The 25,730-nt window shown below is 40.4% G+C and overlaps 1 protein-coding gene across 4 annotated transcripts in view; it reads left to right on the top strand.

The window, feature by feature from the left end:
- fmnl3 (formin-like 3) overlaps positions 1-25,730 on the top strand; it is a 73,360-nt gene that overhangs the window by 41,897 nt on the left and 5,733 nt on the right. For 2 of the 4 annotated variants that reach the window (XR_010817336.1, XR_010817337.1), the window contains exons 6-26: positions 195-338; positions 6,893-7,001; positions 9,745-9,821; positions 10,034-10,127; positions 13,305-13,379; positions 14,337-14,447; positions 15,189-15,338; positions 16,381-16,482; positions 16,926-17,265; positions 17,420-17,512; positions 17,634-17,758; positions 18,017-18,219; positions 18,913-19,147; positions 19,746-19,814; positions 20,296-20,376; positions 21,338-21,467; positions 22,347-22,507; positions 22,731-22,832; positions 22,945-23,037; positions 23,259-23,385; positions 24,302-24,450. Coding sequence is in view for 1 of the 4 variants with exons in the window: in XM_066708172.1 (XP_066564269.1) it covers positions 195-338; positions 6,893-7,001; positions 9,745-9,821; positions 10,034-10,127; positions 13,305-13,379; positions 14,337-14,447; positions 15,189-15,338; positions 16,381-16,482; positions 16,926-17,265; positions 17,420-17,512; positions 17,634-17,758; positions 18,017-18,219; positions 18,913-19,147; positions 19,746-19,814; positions 20,296-20,376; positions 21,338-21,467; positions 22,347-22,507; positions 22,731-22,832; positions 22,945-23,037; positions 23,259-23,385; positions 25,142-25,188 (2,668 nt within the window). In the remaining 3 variants the exon portion in view is untranslated. Of the gene's footprint in view, positions 1-194; positions 339-6,892; positions 7,002-9,744; positions 9,822-10,033; positions 10,128-13,304; positions 13,380-14,336; positions 14,448-15,188; positions 15,339-16,380; positions 16,483-16,925; positions 17,266-17,419; positions 17,513-17,633; positions 17,759-18,016; positions 18,220-18,912; positions 19,148-19,745; positions 19,815-20,295; positions 20,377-21,337; positions 21,468-22,346; positions 22,508-22,730; positions 22,833-22,944; positions 23,038-23,258; positions 23,386-24,301; positions 24,451-25,141; positions 25,189-25,730 lie in introns of all 4 variants that reach the window. The other 2 variants (XM_066708172.1, XR_010817338.1) reach the window with 2 other exon arrangements.

The following is a 25,730-nucleotide window of genomic DNA, read 5'->3' on the forward strand; positions in this document are numbered from 1 at the left end:
TGTTGTTTAAGGAGGAATAGGACTGCGCTTGTATGCCATGCTGTCCGCTTGGCTGTGGTGTGCTGTACTGTACTCTGCCATACAGTACTGCACTGTACTGTGCTGTGCCGCATCCCTGTGCTGTGCTGTAACCCCGTATGTCTGTCTGTATTTGTTTGTGTTTGTCTCTGTGTCTGTCTGTGTCTTTGATGCAGGTTTGATTTTGAGGGTCTGGAGAATGGGGAGGATGGTGTGTTAGACAAAGCCAAGTCCTGGAGCAGGTCTATTGAGGATCTGCACCAGAGCTCCCAGCCTTTCAGCAACAGCCTCGCTCGCTCTGCCCGCCAGTCTGTGCTCCGGTATGTAACTGCTTTGGCTCAGAAATGCAACATCAGGCCATAACAGTCCTACAGAGTTTTATTTGCTGTGTGATGTGGCAGTGATCCGTCTTGCCGCTCCCAGGCAACAGCCATTTCATTACATTTAGTCTACTACTGATGTAATTTAGATTTTGGCCAAATATAACCAATCTTGGATCTTGTTCTAATATAACCAATTTGGCTATTCTCCATTTTGTATCTTAGAATGGCCACTTCTCCCCAATCTGGAGTCATTCCATACCAAATCAGGACACCTTAAAGTCTTCAGCATCTCCAATTTGAATTATACTCGCCATAATCCAGCTGCTTGTTTGTGTCTCTAAAGGGATTCTGGGACAGAAAGACAACTTGAATGTCACTGAGTCTGCGTCATATACCTGACACAAACTGAGCTGATCCAAATCTTTTTATGTTTGGGGTTTTCCAATAAAATGCCATATGGATCCAGATATATTTCAGTGGTGCTTTGGTGTCCTGGTTCTTGACAGAATTACCTGTTAATTTCTCTATTAATGGATATCAAGCAAGAGGTGATATTCTCGAGAAATACCTCCTGCACAGTGGAAAGTCTGTTAGAATTTGTTACAGCGCTTTGCAGGTCCCTGCATAGAGATGCTGTGGCCTCATTCAGTCCTGCTGGTGGCCTTACTGAAATTGCATTAGGCCCCACAAATGAGAAGCTGTTACGATGTTGCATCCCTGACTCAAATGTCATCTATGCTGTGCTAATGCTTCCAGTTCTAATCCAAGTGGTGGCAAAATGCTTCTGCTTGACTCCACTACAATGGGCCCTGACTGTAACAGTAGGTAAAGTTTGTCTTATGTTTTTCCTGTGTTTAATTCGGATTAATCAGAAGCTGACTGCAACACATAAACACAGTTTTTGTTTAATTTTATTCATTCATTTTTGCTTTTTATTTTAAGATACCCATATGTTTCGTTTTGTTTTTTGCGCCATGTCACAGGGCCTTAATGCAAACATTGCTGTGACAAATCGGAAAAAGGACTACAAGGCTGGGTTTGACACTGATTTAGAAGTAGTGGAGACAGGAATAGGAAAATTAATGTGAAATGCTGACTGAGGAAAGATTTGAGTCTGATAATGCTCTCACAGAAGTCACAGCTGAGAGGATGCAAGAAAAAGGAAATGCAACCAAAAAAAATTCAACAGTTGACAGTTGAAAAGTAATGCATTTAATTTTGGCACCACTGTGTGTTCACTGACCCAGCACCTGGAGTTTTTAAACAGGCTGGCTAAACCTGCAGGATATGGGCTGCAGACTGATTGTGGATGGACTAGTGAGTGAAGGTTTGAGGGGGATTTCGGGTTGCTTAGCATCTCTGGTGACTTTGTGACAGTGTGACCACACAGTCTGCTGTGTCTGCAAGCTCTCAATGAGACTGTGGGCAGGATGCGGGCGATTTTAGTTCAGAGAAACATGCATGTTTGTCTGTCTGACTTTTATTTTTTATTTCCCTTTTCCTTTGCATGCATACTTGCTCGCGCTCTTTCTCTCTCTGTCTCTCATGCTCTCTCTCTCTGTTCAACCAAAGCAACAAAAAAAGACCAGCACTTGTAAGACAAAATGTGCTGCAGTAATACCTATTGTGTCCTGCACTAATTGCATGATTTTCAAAAGGGCCTAAAGATGCTTTGGTAGCCAAGTGATTTTAACCTCTCATGGAGCAGAATTATAGTGCATGAGTGTATACGTGATGGATTTAATATATACCATCTAAAAGGAGTTTAAGAGCCCTAAATGAGGTTTTAGGAATTGCATAACTTATTTTGCAAATAATGCAGTAAACAATTTTATTTACAGCAATGATGGCCTGTAGACACTGCTTTAAAATCGTGCAATGTTTCCTTTGTTAAAGTGGTACATATTAGAGTTCAGTTCAGTTAATTAAACAGTTTTTGGATTGGCTTCTTGTATAGGATGTACCACAAACCTATAAACACAGTACATTAAAGGTTATACACTTGTGCATTTCCACATAGTGTAGCAATCAATATGCAAAATCAGTTTATATATACATACATACATACATACATACATACATACAGTGAGGGGAAAAAAGTATTTGATCCCCTGCTGATTTTGTACGTTTGCCCACTGACAAAGAAATGATCAGTCTATAATTTTAATGGTAGGTGTATTTTAACAGTGAGAGACAGAATAACAACAAACAAATCCAGAAAAACGCATTTCAAAAAAGTTATAAATTGATTTGCATGTTAATGAGGGAAATAAGTATTTGACCCCTTCGACTTAGTACTTGGTGGCAAAACCCTTGTTGGCAATCACAGAGGTCAGACGTTTCTTGTAGTTGGCCACCAGGTTTGCACACATCTCAGGAGGGATTTTGTCCCACTCCTCTTTGCAGATCCTCTCCAAGTCATTAAGGTTTCGAGGCTGACGTTTGGCAACTCGAACCTTCAGCTCCCTCCATAGATTTTTTATGGGATTAAGGTCTGGAGACTGGCTAGGCCACTCCAGGACCTTAATATGCTTCTTCTTGAGCCACTCCTTTGTTGCCTTGGCTGTGTGTTTTGGGTCATTGTCATGCTGGAATACCCATCCACGACCCATTTTCAATGCCCTGGCTGAGGGAAGGAGGTTCTCACCCAAGATTTGACGGTACATGACCCCGTCCATTGTCCCTTTGATGCGGTGTAGTTGTCCTGTCCCCTTAGCAGAAAAACACCCCCAAAGCATAATGTTTCCACCTCCATGTTTGACGGTGGGGATTGTGTTCTTGGGGTCATTCCTCCTCCTCCAAACACGGCGAGTTGAGTTGATGCCAAAGAGCTTGATTTTGGTCTCATCTGACCACAACACTTTCACCCAGTTCTCTTCTGAATCATTCAGATGTTCATTGGCAAACTTCAGAAGGGCCTGTACATGTGCTTTCTTGAGCAGGGAGACCCTGCGGGCGCTGCAGGATTTCAGTCCTTCACAGCGTATTGTGTTACCAATTGTTTTCTTGGTGACTATGGTTCCAGCTGCCTTGAGATCATTAACAAGATCCTCCCGTGTAGTTCTGGGCTGATTCCTCACCGTTCTCATGATCATTGAAACTCCACGAGGTGAGATCTTGCATGGAGCCCCAGACCGAGGGAGACTGACAGTTATTTTGTGTTTCTTCCATTTGCGAATAATCGCACCAACTGTTGTCACCTTCTCACCAAGCTGCTTGGCGATGGTCTTGTAGCCCATTCCAGCCGTGTGTATGTCTACAATCTTGTCCCTGACATCCTTGGACAGCTCTTTGGTCTTGGAGAGTTTGGAATCTGATTGATTGATTGCTTCTGTGGACAGGTGTCTTTTATACAGGTAACGAGCTGAGATTAGGAGCACTCCCTTTAAGAGAGTGCTCCTAATCTCAGCTCGTTACCTGTATAAAAGACACCTGGGAGCCATAAATCTCGCTGATTTGATAGGGGATCAAATACTTATTTCCCTCATTAACATGCAAATCAATGTATAACTTTTTTGAAATGTGTTTTTCTGGATTTTTTTGTTGTTCTGTCTCTCACTGTTAAAATACACCTACCATTAAAATGATACTGATCATTTCTTTGTCAGTGGGCAAACGTACAAAATCAGCAGGGAATCAAATATTTTTCCCTCACTGTGTGTGTATATATGTGTGTATATATATGTGTGTGTGTATGTGTGTATATATATATATATATATATATATATATATATATTAGGCACTGCTATATTAATTTTTATTTTGTGCATGATACAACTAATTTAAAATGTTCTTTAATCTTTTTTTTCTACTGGTTTGGTCATAATTTCATGATACAAAATTATAAAATAGAATGATTGTAGATATAGATACAATAAATGTAAGTAGGGATAAAACTGAATGGATGTGTTTTCTTGTTATGTGAACAGGAAGAGCATATCTTGCCCCTTTTCATACAAGGGAAGGGATCTTTGTGTTATGCTACTCAATGGGTGGAGCAGTACAAGCTTCCAGTGCTTACACCTAATGGCAGACAATATTAACTTTCATCCAATTGTCCTGTTAAATGGCAACATAACATCTAGTTCATTCAATAAACATTTGACAGTTGTTAGGCCAGAATACTATTCATCAACTCCATTGTTGGTGATCAGAGCAAGTCCAGGTTTTCAATTTCACCAAGAAGTATGTGGTTCTGTAAATTATTGGCAGGGTCTCTCTGATTTAGACGACACACAAGTCTAATGGAAGACGGATAGGTGTAGGTTTAGGGGGGAACGTGTCTCCCTCAGTGTTAAGAGAATGTTACATTGTCCCCCCAATAATGTATACCTGGCTCTATAGGCATAAGGGACACGTCCCCCCCAATTCTGAAACCAAACCTATGCCACCGGGAAGAAGTGTAATATTTGAATTGTATTTAAAAGGAAGCTATTCAGATATAAAATGGAAATCTACATAAAATACTGATCATAAGGCCACAAGGAACTGCAATGATTTAGCACAATACGATTTGCTCTCTTTTAGACCCATTTATTCCGAACAGACATCCCTCACAGTCGCACCTTCTGTCACAACGCAGTTCTTAACCTTTGTCCTCAAATCCTGCTCTTCCTGTTTTTGTTTTAGCTGATCTCCCAGCAACTTATCTACATTCCTAGAGCTGCTGCTAAAGATAGGAATTTTGAGTATTTCACTGCTTCGGTACTCAAACATTTGTAATACTCCATACACCTGACTATCCTATGTAGATGGCCACAGATCTTTTTAAAATGCCAGTGCAATACACAATCAAATTATAGTTCAATATTACATTTTGGCCTGACTGCCTCAGCCTACCCACACACATCAGGTCCCAGACAACTACTGCAGTAGTAAGACCCTTAAACTAATATGCTAAATCCCTGCAGATTTAAAGTCACTCAGTGTCAATCATCAGTTTTCACATTGTGCTTGCTTTAAAGCTTGCACTCATGTCACTTTGAAATAGGAATTAGTTTTTTATATATATATATACAACCTAGTCCACACATTCATAGCAAAAAAAGTAGTAGTAAATGAATAATATGAAATAAAAATTGAAAAGTCATGAAATATTCAAACCTTTGGATTTTGGCAAACCTACATTCATTCTGGTGCACAGAATGACCTTAAAAAAACCACACACTTAGTTGAATAGACTTTATTCATGCCGTCACCATCTTGGTTTGAAAACGAGGCTCGGAAAGCAAACAAATTTTCTGTTAGTCAGTTTGCTAAGACGGACATGGTAATCTGGTCCAAACATCTTATAAAAAAATAATACAGTACATAACAGGCAAACATTGTCCTTGAAGTGTTTGCTACACACTCTTGAGCTATTGTTGATCTGTTAAACAATAATATTACTACTTGGCATGCCTAAATTAACTAATTTATACTTTGTAACTGGTAGAAAAAGCAATGTCGGTTATGAATCTTAAAGGCAGATAGCCGGAAAATTAAAAATAAAAACGAGCAGTCCTAGCTATACTATGCTATTGCCTTTTAGATCTAAATAAATAAACATTAGGTTACATAGGAGACCCTTTTTTTCAAAGTGTCAATGGGAATCGCTCGCATGGCTAGGAACACAACAGTGATGCATGTTTATTACACTTCTGGAACTGATGCTTTCCGAGCCTCGTTTTCAGTAGGGACCATGACTGAAGTCCATGGCCTGTCTGTCTGTGTACAATAATAGTGGTTCTCATGATCAGAATAAAAACACCAGTCTCTTTGAGGTTGCTTGGTCTACTTTCAAGCAAAATCTCAACCATGAAGACAAAGGAGCTTTCAAAGCAAGTCAGGTATAAAATCATTGAAAAGTACAGATCAGGAGAAGGGTACAAACAAATATTAAAGATCGCTGCGTTCCTCCAAACTAAGCATCTGGACAAGGAGGAAACTGGTGTGGGATGCCACTGTGAGACCAGCACCAACTTTCAAAGAGTTATTTCAGTGGCTGGGATTGCTGAGTTCACAACGCCAAAGCTACACAGGAGTAGCTAAATACGTTGAAAGTCAATGTCCTTGAGTGGCCCAGTGAAAATCCTGACCTGAATCATATTGAGAATCTATGTGAAGACTTGAACATTACTGTCTAAGCAACTTAAAGAAGCTTGAGCAAATCTGCCAAGAAGAATTCCAAAAATTGCACAAGTTGATAGAGACTTACCCAAAAACACTTTAGTTTGTCCTGACATTTACTGTAACATATCTTACCCTTAAGCATCCCAATCACTCGAGTTGGGAAACACTGGGTTAGGGTACTTGGACCCATCACTATTTTGCATTGTCCCTAATCACCTCTAGTCTTTTTCAGGAGCGGTCCCTGCGCAAATGAAATCTTCATTAAACTTCTGTCTGTGTTCCTCCATCTATTTTCTAAAGCTCATCAACTTCTCTCATTCCTTTATTTTCTTTCACTGCATAAAATTGTACAAAACTGGAGCAGTTCTGTATATGGGGCTGCAGTGTGGACAATTCCTGGTCCGTTACTTCGGGATTAAATGATGTCTTATCTCTTACAGATACAGCACTCTAACCAACAACAAGACCATCAAGAACTCGAGACTGGTCAGCCAGAAAGATGATGTTCACGTCTGTATCATGTGCCTGCGAGCAGTGATGAACTATCAGGTATGCTGGGATCTGGCCAGGCCTAAAGTCCAGGACAAAGTGCAGTGCAGTACTGATGGTCACAGTACTTGGACTTCTCGCTGCCTTCAATTGTGTGCTCCATCTTTGCTTTTGCCACAATGATGATAGTGGTTATAAAGCAATGTGTCTGTTAGAGCAATTAACTAGTCAGTCAATGAGTCAAAAGTAAGACTTGTTCTGGGCAAGTCTCGTTACTTAAAACAGTTGTTAATTGCTCTTAATCAATTACTTACAATTGAAAGTGTGGATTGGAAAAGGATTATTAAGTAAAGCTTGATTGTCATCATATCTCTGCATTATAGGGACAGGGATTAACCATTTTTTAATGTCCAGTATGGATGGTAGATGGTAATTTTCTGTTTGTTGATGTCATGTATCAGTTGATAACGAGCATTTCCGATAGGTCAAAATGAACCATGCCAGCATTCTTACAGATTAAACTGTTCAAAATAAGGATTATCCATTCTATTATAGTAAAGCTCCAAAATCACATTTGTTAAATAAGTAATATTAATACAATTTGTGTATATAGATTTTGGATTAATTTAAGATCATGCAATATACAAATTTATACAAGAAGGCCAAATTTCTTAGCTGCATTTTTCTACATCTTGTGTGTTTAGGTATCTTGAGATATCGTTATGTAAATGTATCACCAAGACAAAACACGTCTTCTTATAATTAAAACATATTGGGCTAAAAGGCAATAGGATGTGATTAGATGTATTGTGTATTTTGGAGTGGAATGTAAGCAAGGTCTTAATACAAAAATAACATACAAACACTTCACGAGGCAGTTAGTTATGAGAAGTTTTACTTGAGATCCAGTTTCAAATTTCTTAACCCTCTGGCTAATTCTCAGTCTCCCTCTAGTGGATATGTCTACAATTGCACTCCTCATTTTATAAGGACAAGAAAACAATTTTGACAAAATAACTGTTACTAAATTGGCCCCACACAATAAAAATTTGAAAAATTCCTGCATCAGTTTTAGCAAGTGCTATAGACATTTGAAAAAAACTTTCAAAATCAAGTTTCATAACTGATTTTGGTTGTAATTGTCATCACCCCAAAATGTAGCTCTGTATAGTGCCAATAGAAAGTCTACACCCGTTTTCAAAACTTCCCATCTTTTGTTGCCTTATAGCCTGGAATTAAAATCTATATTTTTTTCATTTTTAAAAAAATATCTGTGGAATAATTTACTAATAAGTGACTTGTTTCAATAATTGTCCACCCTGTTTGTTATTACCTTCCTAAATTAGCCCAGGTGTAAGCAATCGCCTTCAAAATCACACACCAAGCTATGTGGCCTCCACTTGTGATAAACTATAGCGATTTCACAAGACTGATTTCAGGATAAACTCAATGACCAAGTTGTTGAAAGTCAGTGAATGGGTATAAAACATATTAAAGGTCTTGAATATCCCTTGGAGCACGGGCAAGACTATTATTAAGAAGTGGAAGATGTCTGGCACCACCAAGACCCTGCCTAGATCAGGCCGTCCCTCCTGACTGGATGACCAAACAAGGAGGAAACTGTGCAGAGAGGCAACCAAGAAACCTTAGCAACTTTGCCCGAGTTACAGGCTTTGGTAGAGACCTTTCCCAACAGACTAACAGCTAAAGGTGCTTCCTTCAAGTTTTAATTCAGGGGGTGTAGGCTTATCCAATTATGATATTTCAGTTTTGTATTTTTAATATATATTTTCACAATAAAACATGTTTCCCTTTACAGTGAGGAGTATGGTGTGTAGATAAAAATCCAAATTTAAATTCTTGAAACTGAAGCACTGACAGTTTTCCACCAGGTGTAAAAGGCGGTTGCACTTAGAAGCAATCCATTAGTGACGTCCAAAGTCAGACAGTTGTCTGTAAAGTGGGTCATTGGCCTCCACAGGTTGTGTGTTGGCTATGAAAAATATCACAAAAAGCTTAATCTACCAATTTCCATTATCATCCATCATCAAGAAATTCAAGGCTACTGCAACAGTTGCTAGGACGAGGATGCAATAACATATTACCACTTTGTGCTGTGAGAAAAGTGGTACAAGAGGTATTCAAACCCGAGGGCTATCCTTCGGTATCTCCAAGTGAGTCTTGCATCATCAGGATACAATGTTTATACCAAAAGAAATACAGGATACAAAAGCCTTTTTTCATGGCACAAGCCAAAGGACAGTGGTATAAGTTAATCTGATTTAATCGAGCGCATTTATAGGGGACCTGTAAAGAAAACTCATGAGGCTGGACTTTTTTTTTTTTTTTGGTAGACCATTTTGTACAGGATTTCAGGAATTGTTATTAAAACAAGATTTGATTGAAGGATTCCTTGGAATTATTTTACACCCATTCTGCTAGAATTATACTCATGTACAATTCAAATGTTTGTCATTTTAACATACGATTAACTATGCAGTTAATCGTGATCAATTCGTGAAAATTAGAGATTAATCGCAATTGAAAAATGTATTGGTTGACAGCCCTAAAATATATAATGCATGTCAACTGAACTGCTGAAAGTACAGCTGTCTGTTTGGCAGACTTCATTTTCAGTCCTAGTATGTTGTATTGACAATTAAAATTGTGAAAAATGTTTTGTAACTTTCCCCTTCTCCAATTAAAATACTGTGGAATTGCAAAATATATGAAAACCTCTTTTGACTGTTTATGTATTTTTATTTCAGGCCCATTTTAATTTCTTCTCTCCTTCTCTCTACAGTATGGCTTCAACCTGGTCATGTCGCATCCTCATGCCGTCAATGAAATCGCACTTAGTTTAAACAACAAGAATTCCAGGTAAGGAGAGTGCTTTATTTTTCCTGGATTTAGGTTTGTGCTGCTTGAAGTAGAACATTAAGAAAATTGTGCTCAGAATAAGAAAATGTTTTACAAGGTTTGTCTATAGCAGTGATTTATATATGTCTTTATGACCTGTAACCCCATTTGTGCTGGGCTTTATTCATTTTCTGTGGGTAAAAACTAGCCGTTTGGCTTTGGGTTTTTTGCAGGACGAAGGCGTTGGTGTTGGAGCTCCTGGCTGCAGTGTGTCTGGTGAGGGGAGGCCATGAAATCATTCTATCGGCATTTGACAACTTCAAAGAGGTAAGGCTCCTTCGTGGCCTCGCAGACACCAACACCCTGGGAGAAGGGCAGCCCTGGTGGTCGTAATAATTCACTCACACTCCTTATCTCCAGGTTTTACGGTTTATACTAGGGAGAGGAATTTTGAGTATTTCACTTTTGGAGCACTTGAGCATTAACTAATCTGAATTTTCAAAGCTAATGGCAGACATACCATACACAAACATTTGACATTTTTTTAAACCATTGTAACACACGATCAAATCATAAGTTAATGCTACTTTAGACATTAGTTATTAGTCCTTTCTCCACCTCTCCACAATCACTAGGTCCAAATAGCTTCCTTTACTCTTGTCTTTCAAATACTGTGAGTGATCCATGTGGGATTCATTCCTATGCAAGTCCTGGAGTAAAATAACTGGATTTTAAATTGGCCAGATTGAATTCTTGTGTAATTGAAAATTAACAAAAGGGATTAACCCCAATTGAAAGTAGAATCCTTTCTACTCCTTTTTCCATAGGTTTCCGTTTTAAATGAACAACACAAACATGTACAGCACCAAATGTTAAATGTTAAACCACTGAAAGTAATCTAGAGTAGTGAAAAATCATTTTCCTGGAGATCCCCAATTTACTTGACAGAATTGAACAGCACATCCCCTTAAATATTTACCTTTTCTCCAAGTTCTTATGATGTTTTTTCAGGGAATTGGAACCTCGGGTTTTGTTGGCCTTTTTATTCTAAACGTGAATCAGTTTTCTACTAGAAACATTGTTTTCCATATTATTCAGAAAGCAGAACTTTGAAATAAATGTATTTCTGGCACTACATGTGAAGTAATAGTGCACATATTTGCTTGATATTACATTCAACTTTCATAAAATTTTAATCTGTTTTTGTTAATAGATCATGTATGAACTTTTTTCTTATACTCTAGCCTTGTAATGCCTCCATTTAACCCTATAGGCTCACGTCTTCACCTTGAGATTTGGGCAATGCTTTAGGTTCAGTAGCTACATGCGATCAGTTGACTTGAGATGCCCTTGGGAGGGCTTCCCTGTTCTGGGTGCTTGGGAAGAGGGTTGGGAGCAGCAGTTCTGTCTTGTGACCATCTGATTTGGAAGAACAAACAGATGTCTGTTACCCCTGGGCTGTGATAAGGATCTGCCCATTCCTACAGGGCCTTCAGGAAAGGAGCTCTTCTATTCCCAGGAGTCTCCAGGCATACACACCATTTAACTTCTCTACTCAGCCTTAGTTATCCAGCTAAGCACAGGAACAGGTCAATTATCCAACAATGGAAGCTTAGATGAAGCCCAGAGACTGAGTGAGGCTAATCAGTCATGGAGTCAAAACATGGCCTCCAAATTGAGTTTTCGGGCTAATGGAAACTCACTTGTTCAATGAAATGCAGTCCTAGATTCAAAAACCCTACCTTCCCTTCTTTTTAAACCTGCACATTCTATTTGTATTTTTTATTTAATTTTTAATCCAACATAACATCAATCATCTTCTTTTAAGGGGTTAAATACATGGTGCTTATAAGGAAGCATTGGCTCATTCGAATAAACGTGTTGTAAAAACTTACATTTTGAAGAAAAATGTGTTTAGTAGTTCCCTTGGACAGTTTTGATATGCACCAGTTGGTTTGCATCCATGAAAGGATATGGCACACATTGTTAATTGTTTAAGAGCCCCATATGATATTAGATGGCATCTTCCCCATGGTACAAACTGCCCCATTTCCTTTATAGTTGCATGGCTGGGTAACTTCTTGCTAGACACCCAGAAATGTAGTCACCTGAAAGGGATATTATTTCATGACTGATCATAAGTTTATTTTTTTGGTTGCCTGTCTCAGCACCTTTTAAAGATTTAGGAAATTCCCACATACAAGCTTCTCTGAAAATAAAGACATTAATCTTCATGGAGCTAACTGTGTAGCATGTAGCTCCCAACCTAGGAATTTACGTGACGGATCTCCTTGAAATCTGGGTTTGTTGGCATCTGTATAACTCTGGTCTGTTCCCTTTCCTGTCGCCCAAACATTCTTTGTTCCGTTCCTGCCTTATAATGCAGCTCACGTGGTTGAATACTGGAAATTAGTTCAGCTTTAGACTGAAATCAAATATAACACTGAGTTGGAAATGAAGACTGTCGTTGAGAAATGGCTCATTTTGTATGTTATTATTTAGCTGTGTGTTTGTCTGTGTACGTGGGTGGGAGTTTGTCTTGAAGGCAAACAGTCTCTCCGTTGTTTTTCTTTTTTCCTTCCCATGAACTTCCAGTAATTGGGGACTAATTTTCTTTACAAAATTAGTTTGTTGACCTTTGCTCAAAGGAGCACCACAGGGTAGAGTTTTTTTTTTTTTTTATGCGCAATCCTGCTTCTGATGGCTAACAGATTAAAACATGGAGCTACATTTATTTATTCAGGCTGTGCTTATTTTCTAATATTACATGCATAATCATTGGAAAGATCAAATTGCAAAAGTATGCCAATTTCCAGTTAGTTCAAGTTGTATTTATTAAATCGGTCAAATCAAAAGCTATAAATGACAGGAATCCCGAGTGTTGCATCCAGTACAAGGCCTCTGTAAAGAGTGTAGTTTGTCATTATATCCTGGATATAATCCCAACTATACTTTAGCCAAGAGATCCCATGGCATGCAACTTTGTTTATCACACATCAGTTGCTCCTTGTGGCTTCCCTCAGCCTTTCCAGGTTATTAGTGATTCCAGCTGTATCCTTTAACTGCCTTCATTGGTGGGCTCTTGGCATTCTGGGTTCACAGTACGAAACACTCATGCCTCCTGAAGCAACACATTTTCGTTGTCATCTTCATCTGCAACTTGCTTTTTAGAACATTTTAGGTGCTTTGACTAAATCAGTTCTCAAAATATTCCAACTTCCTTTTCAATAAGAAACCAGTTCCACCCATCCAGTCACATGCACATGCATGCACAATTTAAACTGACATAAAAGTACATTTGCAGAGTTACACTGCTAACATCATTAATAAAATAATGACCTTGTTAGTTCAAAGGAATATACAAACCGCAGAATAGAGAAATAGTAAAATATTATTGGATAATACAAACTTTTTAAAATGGTTTTACAATTGTGTTACACTGTGAATTTGTAATGTGTGGTCTTGCTACCTACATGGTGATTGTTATTATTTTTTGTCACCCAGGTGTGTAAAGAAAAGCATCGCTTTGAGAAGCTCATGGAGTACTTCCGATGTGAAGAAGGCAACATTGACTTCATGGTGAGGCCCTGACAGTGTTAATATTGGAGCACACACTTGTCTGTAATCTTCCTGGATTTCAATATTTGACTCACTCAAGGACATTTACCTTTTTGTTCCCTAGCCACTCCAGTGTAGTTTTGGCTGTGTGCTTTGGATCGTTGTCATTGTTAAACTGCAAACATCTGTCCCAGTTACAGCTTTCTAGCAGAGGGCAGCATGTTTGTCTCAAGGACATTTCTATACTTTGTTCCATTACTTTTCCTTTCTATCCTAACAAGTGCCCCAGTCCCTGCCAATGAGGAACATCCCCATAACATGATGCTGCCACCACTGTGCTTCATAGTATGAATGGTGTTCTTTGGGTGATGCACTTTGTTGGGTTGGCACCATAATGCTTTGCCAAAAAGTTGAATTTTAGGTATGTAGGACCACAGCACTTTTTTTTTCTTTTTTTTCTTAGGTGTACTTCAAATGGGATTCAATGTTGGGTTTCTTGAGTACCATACAGGCCAGAGTTTACCACTTTGAGCAGTCTTGGCCATAAAAGCCTTTAGCCCTAGCAAAGGTGACCTTGCCCTCTTGGTAGCCTCTCTGATCCCTTGGTAGTCTCCTTCTTGAGTGGTCATCATGGTTTGGAGGGATTGCCTTATCTAGGCAAGGTCTTGGTGGTGCCATACACATACTACTTAATAATCGCCTTGACCATGCTGCAAGGGATATAAGACTTTTTTTTATATATATATACGCAATCCCCTGATCTGTACCTTTCAACAACTTTGTCTTGGAGTATTTTCAGCCTTTGGTTTGTAAAGCACTTCCACACAGGTTCATTTTTTTGTTTTGTTCATTTGCTTATGATTTACAATTAATCTTGATGTGTGTTTATCACAATGTACGTAACCTGCCAATTCATAATTAGTGGGTTAGACTTGTCAGAGCCCTCCTTATTGAATGAAGACTTTCTCTACATCTCAGGTGGCTTGCATGCAGTTCATCAATATTGTGGTCCACTCAGTAGAAGACATGAACTTCAGGGTTCACCTACAGTACGAGTTCACCAAGCTGGGACTGGACGACTTCTTGGAGGTGAGGCTGTTACAAAATTCTTTGCTGATCCATGAATGTTCTGGCTATTTCTAACCTTTAAAGATGTATTTACTAAATCCCAACATCTGCTTAATAGACTCAGGACTGGTATCCAGTCAGTATTGACCCATATTTGTACCTTTCTAGCCCTGGACTTCTACAGCTTTTGTAATCCCCTAGGCAAAACCGTGCACTAGAACAAACACCTACACCTACCACATTTCATATTTGAATTAGTCTTGCACATGATGAGAAGATGTATTTGACTAATCTTGTCCCATTTAGACAATAGTCACTCTACTAAAAGATGTTGCTAATAGGCTTTATTGATGTTCAAAGAACTTGTTTTGGTCATGGCGATAGTCTATGCTAATTTAACCTACTGTGTTTGTACATGCATATACATGTATATACATATAAACCAACTTAAATAACTATTACATATATTCAGGTGAAATGTTGTTTTCTATTTTATTGCTTTAACTTTAATTTACAGTAGAACAGCTGCAATTAGAGGAAAATGGTCTATATGTTTTAGTGTAAGATTTACCTCTAGTCAATCTTGTGTTTTCATTTAAAAAAGTGTTTCCACCCCTCTGAGTTTAATTAACATCTTTAATCCTTACAAATAGGAAAATAACTTGTGCATTAAATGGGAACTACATTGCAGCTGCCACTATCCCGTGTTCGTGCTGGTCTGTGTGTGTGAGGTGACATGTGAGACGGCGTCTTCCTTTGCAGAAGTCCAGACACACGGAGAGCGACAAACTGTCAGTGCAGATCCAGGCATATCTGGACAACGTGTTCGATGTGGGGGGGCTGCTTGAGGATGCCGAGACCAAAAACGTGGCTCTGGAGAAGGTAGAGGAGCTGGAAGAACATCTGTCTCACGTAAGTCCAGATGATTGCCGCCACTCAGCCACCCTCATCACAACACTGTACACCCTAATGCCTGCACACAGGGCTTCACAAAGCTTGATTCCCACTCTGCTGAGCAGTATCCCCATTATCACCCAACTTGAAATCAACAATTTCTTGCTGTCATTGTGATTCTTAAGGGGGACAAAAAGCAGAGCCTTCTATGGGTGCAAAAATACCCACAGCAATAAAAAATATAAAAAAGGGGTGGTCGTGTGATGCAGCTTGAACTGATGCAGGCACCGAAGAAGCCACAGGGAGGTGCTGATGTCCCCGGCTGGTTTCTGCTCGCCCTGTCCCAGTGCTGCTTGCTCCCACTGTACATCACTCAAATGGGAACTCCCATGATGCATCTATCTGGGCAAAGGCTTTCGTTTTTATTATTTTTCTGTCGATTCGCCTTTTTTCTCTCCTCCCTTTTTTTTTTTTTTGTCCTTTACATTAATTCGCCCTTTGTGTGCTTTGTTAAGTTGTCTATGTCACGTCTCAGCGGCTCCTGGAATCTGCTGCCCTGACGCCTCCACTGAAAACAATCCAAGTGATTCCTGTTGTGAGACTTGGTTTTCCCCTGTGCTTTGTTTTGGACAGCTCACAAAATGTGTCCGGGAAATGTCACCCAAAAAAGTTTTGGATTTAAATCAATGGGAAACAAAAGTCTATGAACGCAAGAGGCAGAAAATCATGAGCTAAAAGGAGGCAGGAGGAAGAAAGATTTTTCCAAAAGTTCTAAATTTTCAGTCTTAGTGCTGCGTCATGGAGCTTGATTTGTCCTCATTGCTTATTGATGAGGTTGTTGAGTGGAGTCAGTGAAACTGACAGGGAGAGGGAGAGTGGGGAATGAGATCTATGTAATGCTCTGTTACTCAGAACCTTGCATCGATTTTAGCTCATCCCTTTCTCTCTCTCTGGCTCTAACCTCCTCCCTCTTTCTGAGAGTTTCTGGACACCTCTCTCCTAACACACACACACTCGCTCTCGCTCTCTCTCTCTCTCTCTCTTGCTCTCTCACTGGCAGGTAAATGAGAAGCTTCTGGATGTGGAGAATGAGAACATGATGAGGGTGGCTGAGCTGGAAAAACAGCTGCTGCATAAAGACAAGGAGCTGGTGGCTGTGAAGGTAGGTTATTTGCACTGTCCTATATTTTCCCTAATCTGGGCCTAGTGGAAGCCAGACACAGGTGGTTAGATGTCCAGAATAGGTGCCTGCCAGCCCACTGGAAATCATAGATATCCTAGTTCTCACCAGCCTGCAGACTGATTCTAGTGTTTTGTGGATGTTGAAAAGGAAGATATAATAAAGTATGTTTACCTCTGATCATGTTAGCGATCTGCCTGTTCTATAGCATATGTCAGCTACAGTAGTTTCCAGCATACACAGTTCTTAGGTCAACTGGTTAAAGTGTTTTTTATATTTTTAAGAAATTGATATATTTTTGTGAAAATGCTTTGAGATCATTTCTGATAATTTTTTCAGTACACATTGAAAACATAGTGGCTCTGAGGAATAGCTGTGTACAAAATACTTACACTAATCAATGTCTCCCCCTTGTGGCCATTTAGGAGACCTATGAATCAACCAGCACCCAGGTTCACACACTGCGCCGTATGATCAAAGAGAAAGAAGAGACCTACCAAAGGCAGTTCAACATTGAGAAGAGGCTACAGGAGTTGGAGCAGCAGGGCAGCATTCGCGTGCGCATGAAACCTGACGGGGACATCGCCATTGAGCCCCTAGGGAGCCAGCAAGAGGGTCTCGGGGGACCAGGAGGACCAGGGGGTCAGGGTGGCCTGGGAGGCCTGGGGACAGCTAGGGACAGTAGCCTAACTGCTGTCCCTGGACCCCCACCACCACCTCCCCCACCCCCTCCACCACCGCCACCACCCCTGCCCCCAGCACCAGGTAATGCTGCCAGCTCGGAGATTGACTCAAACGTTTACTTTGATTTCTGCAGCATTTTGTTTCTGCCTGGGATATGCACAGCAAAGAAGTTAACAGCAGTTCACTCATCTGGTGCAGAGTGTTTTTTCATTTGTTTTTCTTTGTTCCTCTTCAGGCGAGTGTGTTCCTCCCCCGCCGCCTCCTCCCCCATTGGCCCCTCCTCTGCCAGGAGCATCTCCGTCTGTCATCCTCAGTTTCGGCCTCTCAGGTGAGAAACCTCTGCAAGGGATGGTGCTTCCATAGTGAAAACCTTGGGCTTGAAATTGCAGACTGTGTTGGACACACTGATGCAATACTGCTTCCTATTTCCCCCTTTGTTTGCTCAACAGCGATCAGGATAAAGAAGCCCATTAAGACCAAGTTTCGTCTACCTGTGTTCAACTGGACTGCACTCAAACCCAACCAAATCAACGGCACTGTGTTCAACGAGATTGACGATGAACGTGTCCTAGAAGTGAGCAATCTTTTAGCTGGTTCTCTTTCACTGTTTCCTTTCTTCTCCTTTGCCCTTTCGCTCTTTCCTCTCTCATTTCCCCTCCATTCCTTCCCGGACATGTGATATCCTCTCTGACTTTCTCATCCTGTCCTCTTTTCTCCTACACCCCCCCCCCCCCCCCCTTGCATTGTTCTAACTCTGTGTCCCCTTATTGCTCTCTATCTCTGTGTTGGTGTTATGGTTCTTCATGTCAATGCTGTGTTGTGTGTGTGTCAGGAACTGGATTTGGACAAGTTTGAGGAGCTCTTCAAGACCAAAGCCCAGGGCCCCATAGTGGACCTGTCGTGCACCAAGACTAAAGTGTCCCAGAAGACCCTCAACAAAGTCACCCTGCTTGATGCCAATCGCTCCAAAAACCTGGCCATCACTCTGCGTAAAGCTGGGAAGAGCACTGAGGAGATATGCAAAGCCATTCACACGTGCGTACATCAGCCTTGATCCTGAGCTGAGGGCCTGATAGAGCTGGGGAATGTCATGTCCAGTGGTCTCCACTTGTGGTCCTAGAGAGTCCCAATCCAGATTTTAGTCACTGTAGATCACCCTAAATATTTAAAGAGTGGGAATGTTCAGGTCCCCATTAAGTATAGACTTAAAAATTAAAATGTTCTCCACAAAATACACTGGCAGTCAAACTTATGGGCTGTATAGGTACATGGGTAAACTTATGATTGTAACCACTCTAAACTATAGATTTGAGTGGAAAGAATAGAAATGTATACTCTATCGGCAGTTGGGCTTTGGGCGCTCTGGATTGGTAGTTATTCGACAACTCTGAAAGTATGTTTTCGGAAACTGCGTGCTTCGTCTCATCCAAATCAAACTCCCAAAGGAGCATAGTTCTGGAGGGTGATTTACTGCTGCCTCTGAGCCGGAAGAAAAAGTTACAGATAAAGAGGGGTAGCTGTAGATATACAAATGTATCAAAATCATGAATAACAACAAGCTTGTTCTGAACCATGTAATGCATTAACATAGGAATCAGTAGTTTGTGCCTTTATTTCCTCTCTAGGTTGTCTGTTAGATATTCCCCGTTGTTGGGGGGGGGGGGGGGTGGGTTGTCCATCTGTTAAACACTAATGGTTTTAAAATGACCAGCTCTCTGTGTGACGCAGGTTTGACCTGAAAGCCCTGCCGGTGGACTTCGTGGAGTGTCTGATGCGGTTCCTGCCCACCGAGGCGGAGGTGAAGGTGATGCGCCAGTACGAGCGCGATCGGCGGCCGCTGGACCAACTGGCTGAGGAGGATCGCTTCATGCTGTACTTCAGCAAGATTGAGCGTCTCACCCAGCGCATGAACATCATCACCTTTGTGGGAAACTTCCAGGAGAACCTCACCATGCTAACTCCGGTAACCCAGTCTTCTCTACTGCAGGGTCTTCCCTGTCCTGGATGGGTCAGGCAAGGGTTTAGGATGACCTAGTGTTTTTTTTCTGATTTGAAAACTTAATAAAATAAATCCTTTTGGTCTAACATCTGCAGAAGTGCTGCTGGGGAATTTTTCCTTGCGAGAGAGGAGTTTTAGGGGGAACAGGGTTACAGCATGTAATCTAATCTGGCAGTGTGAGAAGTCAAATCTCCAGCAGTGCTTCAGCAGAATTCAAATCAGAGCTTCAGAATGCAAAATCAAACGAATGCTACATTATTTTAATACCAATAAGGAAATGGATTGTTTTTTGAAGGGAAGGTCCCGTGGATTTAATGCGTCTTTGTCCCCCTCTTTCCCATGCTTTGTCTCGGACACGCATCAAAAACAAAAACTTGTTTGTTTTGGAAACCAAAACATTTTTCTTCTGTCTGGGAGAGGGAAATCATATTGTTTAAATTTGTGTACATTGTTTCACCGTGTCTTTGAAGGTCAAATGTGGCCTGATAGCCTTCCTCTAGAGACTGATGAAGACATGTTGATTTCACACCTAAAAAAAATAAATGTATTTTTGTCTCCCCAGCAACTGAATGCCATCATTGCTGCATCTGCATCCATGAAGTCCTCACCTAAGCTAAAGAGGATGCTAGAGGTAAGATCTTTAGTGGTGCTTTGAACAATCAGATCTGAGGAATGTCATACAATACAGCACAGAGGTCTTTCCTTTAACTTTGATTTTTTGCAAATGTTTCTATACAGTTTGGAACTGCTGATTAAATGTTCAGCTTGACTCGTCATTGCACTCATGCACTTAATTAGGACAAACCTTTTGTAATGGATGGATAGTATTGCTCTGCCTACAATAGTACCTCTAGTTTTCTGTATCATAATGAAACCTATAGGACCAGTCACTGGTATTTGTGTGTGCTACAAAATTCAGGAGAACACATTGAATAAGCTGGAAGTAAAGAGATATACAAGTACATATTCATATTTTCATAGTATTATTAATACCATTTTTACTTAATAGACATGAAATGTAAATAACCTTGCATCGGTTATGATTTAGCAGAGTCATCTTTTTTTAATGTATTTATAACTTTCAACTAACTTTACTCTCTCTCCCCATACAGATTATATTAGCTTTGGGCAATTACATGAACAGCAGTAAACGGGGTGCTGTGTATGGATTTAAGCTGCAAAGTCTGGATCTGGTAATAGAACCCTTAATAATAATAATAATGATGATAATGATAATGAAATGCTTTATACATATATGGTGCATGTGAGGTGCTTCAAATTGGTTTGTACCATTTAGAGCCATACTCTAAATGATGTATAATGTATATCAGAAGTCTATGTTCAGGTGGTATTTCCAAAAAACAAAACAAAATGTAACTTTTAGAGATTAAGTCTATTATGCAGTTGGTTAGCATTGAACAAGGACAAAATAAATTGAACATTAAATAACTTAAGACATACAAATTTAATTTTTGAAAAGGAGTAAGTGTATTCATAAGGCAACATTGGGATCTTTATGAACAACTCTAATATACACAATTCTACACAGACTACATTCTGTGTACCAATTTCCAGTATAATGTGTATTACAATGGGCAACTGGCAGAGAGGAAATTTATGTATTTGTCTATTCTGAGCTTTGTTAATGAAACACAGATACCTTAAATTGCTTATATAGGCTTTTAGTGGAATTATGAAATCTTAAATACTATTACCTTCTTGTTAGGATCTCCACTTGTTTGAATATTCCAACCTGTTTCTTAATGTTTAGAAATTGAGCCCCATTATGCATTTTTCCATGGATTTCTAGAAGGATCCCAGAGTTAGCTGCATGGGGTTTAACACTTCTTGTTTTAATACGTCTTATAGTTTCTATGGAAAAATGCTTACTATAAGAATTCATATTTTCACCACAAGCTTATATAAGCCCTCTAAAATATTTAGTGATATACTATTTTAGTGAAGGGAAGGTGATCTCCTGGACTGTCAAGAGTCTCTCGTCTGTAACAAGCTGCCTGGCCATGCAGTTGATGCAAATTCTCTGAAGCTAAATGTCTGGATGATAATCTTAGTTCAAAAAATATTAAATGCCAAACTGGCAAGATAAGAGGAATGACCCACCTTTTGTTTTCTAATCTATTTTATGTTCCTTAGCTCCTAGACACCAAATCCACAGACAGGAAAATGACCCTGCTTCACTACATTGCCTTGATTGTAAAAGAGAAGTACCCTGAGCTGGCCACCTTCTCCAACGAGCTGCACTTCATCGACAAAGCCGCTGCAGGTGAGATGTGCCGGATGTTTAAAATATGAAGGGGAGGGATCGGTAATGGTCCATCTGTTTTAAATGTGTCCAGAGTTCTGAGTGGGTGAGCTGCTACATTTTAATCTAGATGGGGCTGGCTCCAGTTGGGACTGTTTCATAGCCAACTTTGACCAGAATTGCACAGGGGTGTGGTAATGAAATGTTTTTTGTTTAACTAATTGCAACTGGCAATAGCATCAACCCTGTAATGAATGCAGGATTGCAGAACTCGCCTCCGTAATGTGAACTGTTAAATTGATCAGGCGTCTGGAATTTAACCAGCTGAGCCCATAAAGAATTAACAATGCATCTCCTTTTGTGGCCCTTTAAACTTTTTAGACCCCTTTGTTCACTGTGCACTTCAGCAATAAATCATGAAAATGCAGTAACTTATGTACAAAATATATAACTTTTGCATTCCTCATTGATGATATTGAGGTACCATTGGTTTTCATGTCCTGCTTATTGTACTAAATGAGCAGAATCCTGAGATTAAAATCCAGCTGCTCTTATAAAAAGGGTTGTACAATATAATTCTGAATTAATCTGGATAAGTGATTTTTTTTTTTTTTTCCCAATTTACTTAATTGAAAAAAATTCACTCCCAGAAAATGCTGCTGCTAAATGTAAGCATGCAAAAACATTCAGTGGAAAGTGATACTTAAATCAATCACATAAAAGTACACTTAATATAGTGTTCTAAATCTGGATCACTGTTAAAAGTTTTGAAAAACTGCCCTTAGTTACCATGAGACTGACACTAGTAAAATGGTATTCCTTTCAGGGGGTAAAATATGTTCAAATGTTGACGTGGGTCCCAAAATACTTTGGTATGAATGGTGTTTCTGGCATTCACAGTGTCTTTGGAAAATGTGCTGCTCGATGTAAGGGAGTTGGGCCGGGGAATGGACCTGATCCGCAGGGAGTGCAGCCTCCATGACCACCCTGTACTCAAGAACTTTGTCAGCACTAATGAAGGACAGCTGGACAAGCTGCAGAAAGATGCCAAGACGGCGGAGGTAAGAGGAGAGGACACCAGGCAGTCTTAAACTGGCCCAGTATGTCAGTTTGTCCCCAGTTTTGCCATACCTACCTCTGGGGCCTTTCTATTTTTGCATTGGACAGTTCACATTAGACGTATTTGTTTGACATACGGTGACCTCGGTTATTTGAAGGGAATCATTGCATTGTGTGTAGAGGACAACTGCTCCCTGTACTCATCTCTTTCTCTCTGTTTTACAGGAGGCCTTTAACAATGTGGTAAACTATTTTGGGGAAAATGCCAAAACAACCCCCCCCTCGGTCTTCTTCCCTGTGTTTGTACGCTTTGTGAGGGCCTACAAGGTAAGGTCACAGTTTTCCTGGTCAGCATCTACTAGGAATAACAGGATTTTGGCAAGGAAATGAAATAAAACGGAGTAAAATATATGGCTGTGTCTCTCTGTGCGCCCCATAGGAAGCAGAACATGATAATGAGCAGAAGAAGAAGCAGGAGGAAGCCATGCGAGAGAAGCTCCTGGCTCAGGAAGCCAAGCAACAGGACCAGAAGGTGAGAGGGCCAGGCCCAGGGTCTAACTGTGCTAGGAAAACACTGCTGCCTGGTCGTGTTTGTGCCCTATTCACCATGGTTGGACAGGAAGTCGGCGGGGTGCTCTTCATTGCAAAAATCAATGTATTGTGATAGTAGCTTTATTATTATACTTTTGTGTGTGTATGTGAGATGCTCAGCTCGTTTTATTTAACTTGTCTGTGTGTTTTCTGCACCCCAAGTCACAAACGCAGAGGGTGAAACGGCAGCAGCAGCACGAGCTGATCGCAGAGCTGAGGCGCCGACAGGCCAAGGATCACCGACCCGTTTACGAGCGCAAAGATGGCACCATCGAGGACATCATTACAGGTAGGGCGAGGACAAGTCATGGTCACTGGTACTGCCATTCAGGGCGCTGTCTGATATTAATCAGACTTACGGATTTAAGCAAGAGATTTGTTGTAATATCTAATTACAGCACTTCCACCCTCCTCGACCCGCTTTAGTGCCCTCGCGCCCAACCCGAGTCCAATACCCCTAACTGTATAACATGAACTAACAAGTCAGGGGAAACGTCTGTGCTGTTGTACTCCCGGGAGGGTTTTGTCATATATCCCATAGATACATATGGGGGGATAAAGGCTTATTTCAATCAGTGTGTTAAGCACCAATACTCTTTGAATAAGACTGGTGTTATTTGAATTGCTCTCTAATACTGGAAACTGAAGGTTTTTACTTATTTAAGAATTTATTTTTATTAATTGATTTGATTGATTTTTATTTAATGAAAGGGTACAACTCAGTCCCGTGTCTTAGCTCACGGGATCGTATAGTACCTGGAATCTCCCTGGTGCTGCTGGATTCCAGTCGGAGGCAATGCTGCGTTATTCCTCCTCCTGATGCTGCAGTTTTGTATCTGGGCTGTGGGGTTGCACTGTGAAAAGAAGCAGATAGTTCAGCAGCATGTTGTGGAAGATGTCTGACTGTGTGTGTGCATATGCCTGTGAGGCGTGAGCGCATACGTGTGCCTGTGTGTTGTGAGCACGTACGTGCCTGTCATGTCATAACCACATCTTTCCCACATTCAGCAAAAGAATTATCAGTGAGCTGAGTTCATTACACACTTCAGATTCCAAATTAGGCAGGGAATAGAGAAAAAACTAATGTTCTTTGTAAGTTTATTTTTTATTTTTTTAATTATTATTATTTTGAGGTGTGTTAGGGGCATGGTTGGCACTTGTGTGCCAGGCTCCGGGGGTGTGACATGTTCTCTCTCTGCCTGCAGTTTTGAAGAGTGTGCCCTTCACCGCTCGAACTGCCAAGCGGGGCTCGCGCTTCTTCTGTGACACCAACAACCTCTACGACGAGTCCAACTGTTAGCCCCACCCCCCCCCCACCCCCGGCCCACTTGCGGCCGACCAAAGTCGAACCAAGGTCAACCCCAAGCCCTTGTGGCCCCTGTGTGCATGCCTTTAGAGAGAGTCTTCTGCATGCCTCACAGTCACCTCCACTGGTCTTCTACTAACCTAGCCATGCAAGCAGTGGAGACCAATCACTGTAGTATTTTTTTTGTTTTTTCTTGCATCCGTAACTTCCGTAAAAGGAATAAAAGCCAAGTCTCTTTAAAGTGGAGAGTTCCCCTCTTGCTCCACTGTGGTGGAATTAATTGTACTTAACTTAGGACACCTCCTTAAGACACATCTGTTTAAATTAGATTAACATCTGTAGACTCTTCTGATCCATCCATATGTTTTGGTAGACGCTTCAAAATAAAAAATAAAACTGTAAGAGTTTTATTGATTAATCGCATTGTTTGCAAAGTTTGTTCCACAAACTGTCGATGTGATCTGGGAGAAGCCAAAACAAATGGCAATAAAGAACCAAATGGAAAACCAGAACCAACAGAAAAACTCAATTACCTGAATAGATTTGAATGAATTAGTCCTGTTAAGCATCCACCAAACTGTATCTGTGAAGCTGTCTTCCTTTAAAGAGGCTTGACTCGAATGTTTTGTTCCTATTAACAGTTGCCTTGATCAATTAACTATGTATTTTTCTCCCTTCTTCACACACGTTCAGCCTCCTTAACCTCCCTCTCTCCCTCGTTATTCTTTTACCCCTCCAGTCGAATGGAAGATTGAACTCGATAACTTTGTACCTTCTAAACAGCGGGTAAGATTGGCAGCAGAACTGGATCTCGCCAAATTTGCCAGCTTCCTGCTCCCGCCAGACTTTGCGCTGCAGTGCTTGCAAATACAATAGCAAGGCATCTAAGCAAAGTCTTCCCAAATTGCTTTATCGTTACGATTGAAAGAAATAGTTTGATACTAGTTTGCAGTCTGCTTTTCCTAATTTTTAATTTACACACGGGTTTCAGTTCCAATCCAGTCATTGAAAAAAATGAGGTCAGTGTGAATCACAGAACTTGTCAGAGCAATCTACATTGGATTAACTATATGTCAAGTTATGTTTAGTCTTTAAACGTCAAAGATTGTTGTTTTCCAGCAAGCCTAATAATGATTAAATGAACACACCAAACACTCTTTAATGTAGTTGACAACAAATTAGCGTGATGATGAGAAGAATTTCAATTTCCCTTATTACAGAAACATAACTTATGATATATAACATGTCAGTCTTTACAGTCAGTGTCGGCCCTTGACCTATTTGACAGCAATGAACTAAACATTTTATATAAAGCAATGATAATTTAT

Source organism: Amia ocellicauda, chromosome 7 (assembly GCF_036373705.1).
Source record: "Amia ocellicauda isolate fAmiCal2 chromosome 7, fAmiCal2.hap1, whole genome shotgun sequence".
NCBI lineage: Eukaryota > Metazoa > Chordata > Actinopteri > Amiiformes > Amiidae > Amia > Amia ocellicauda.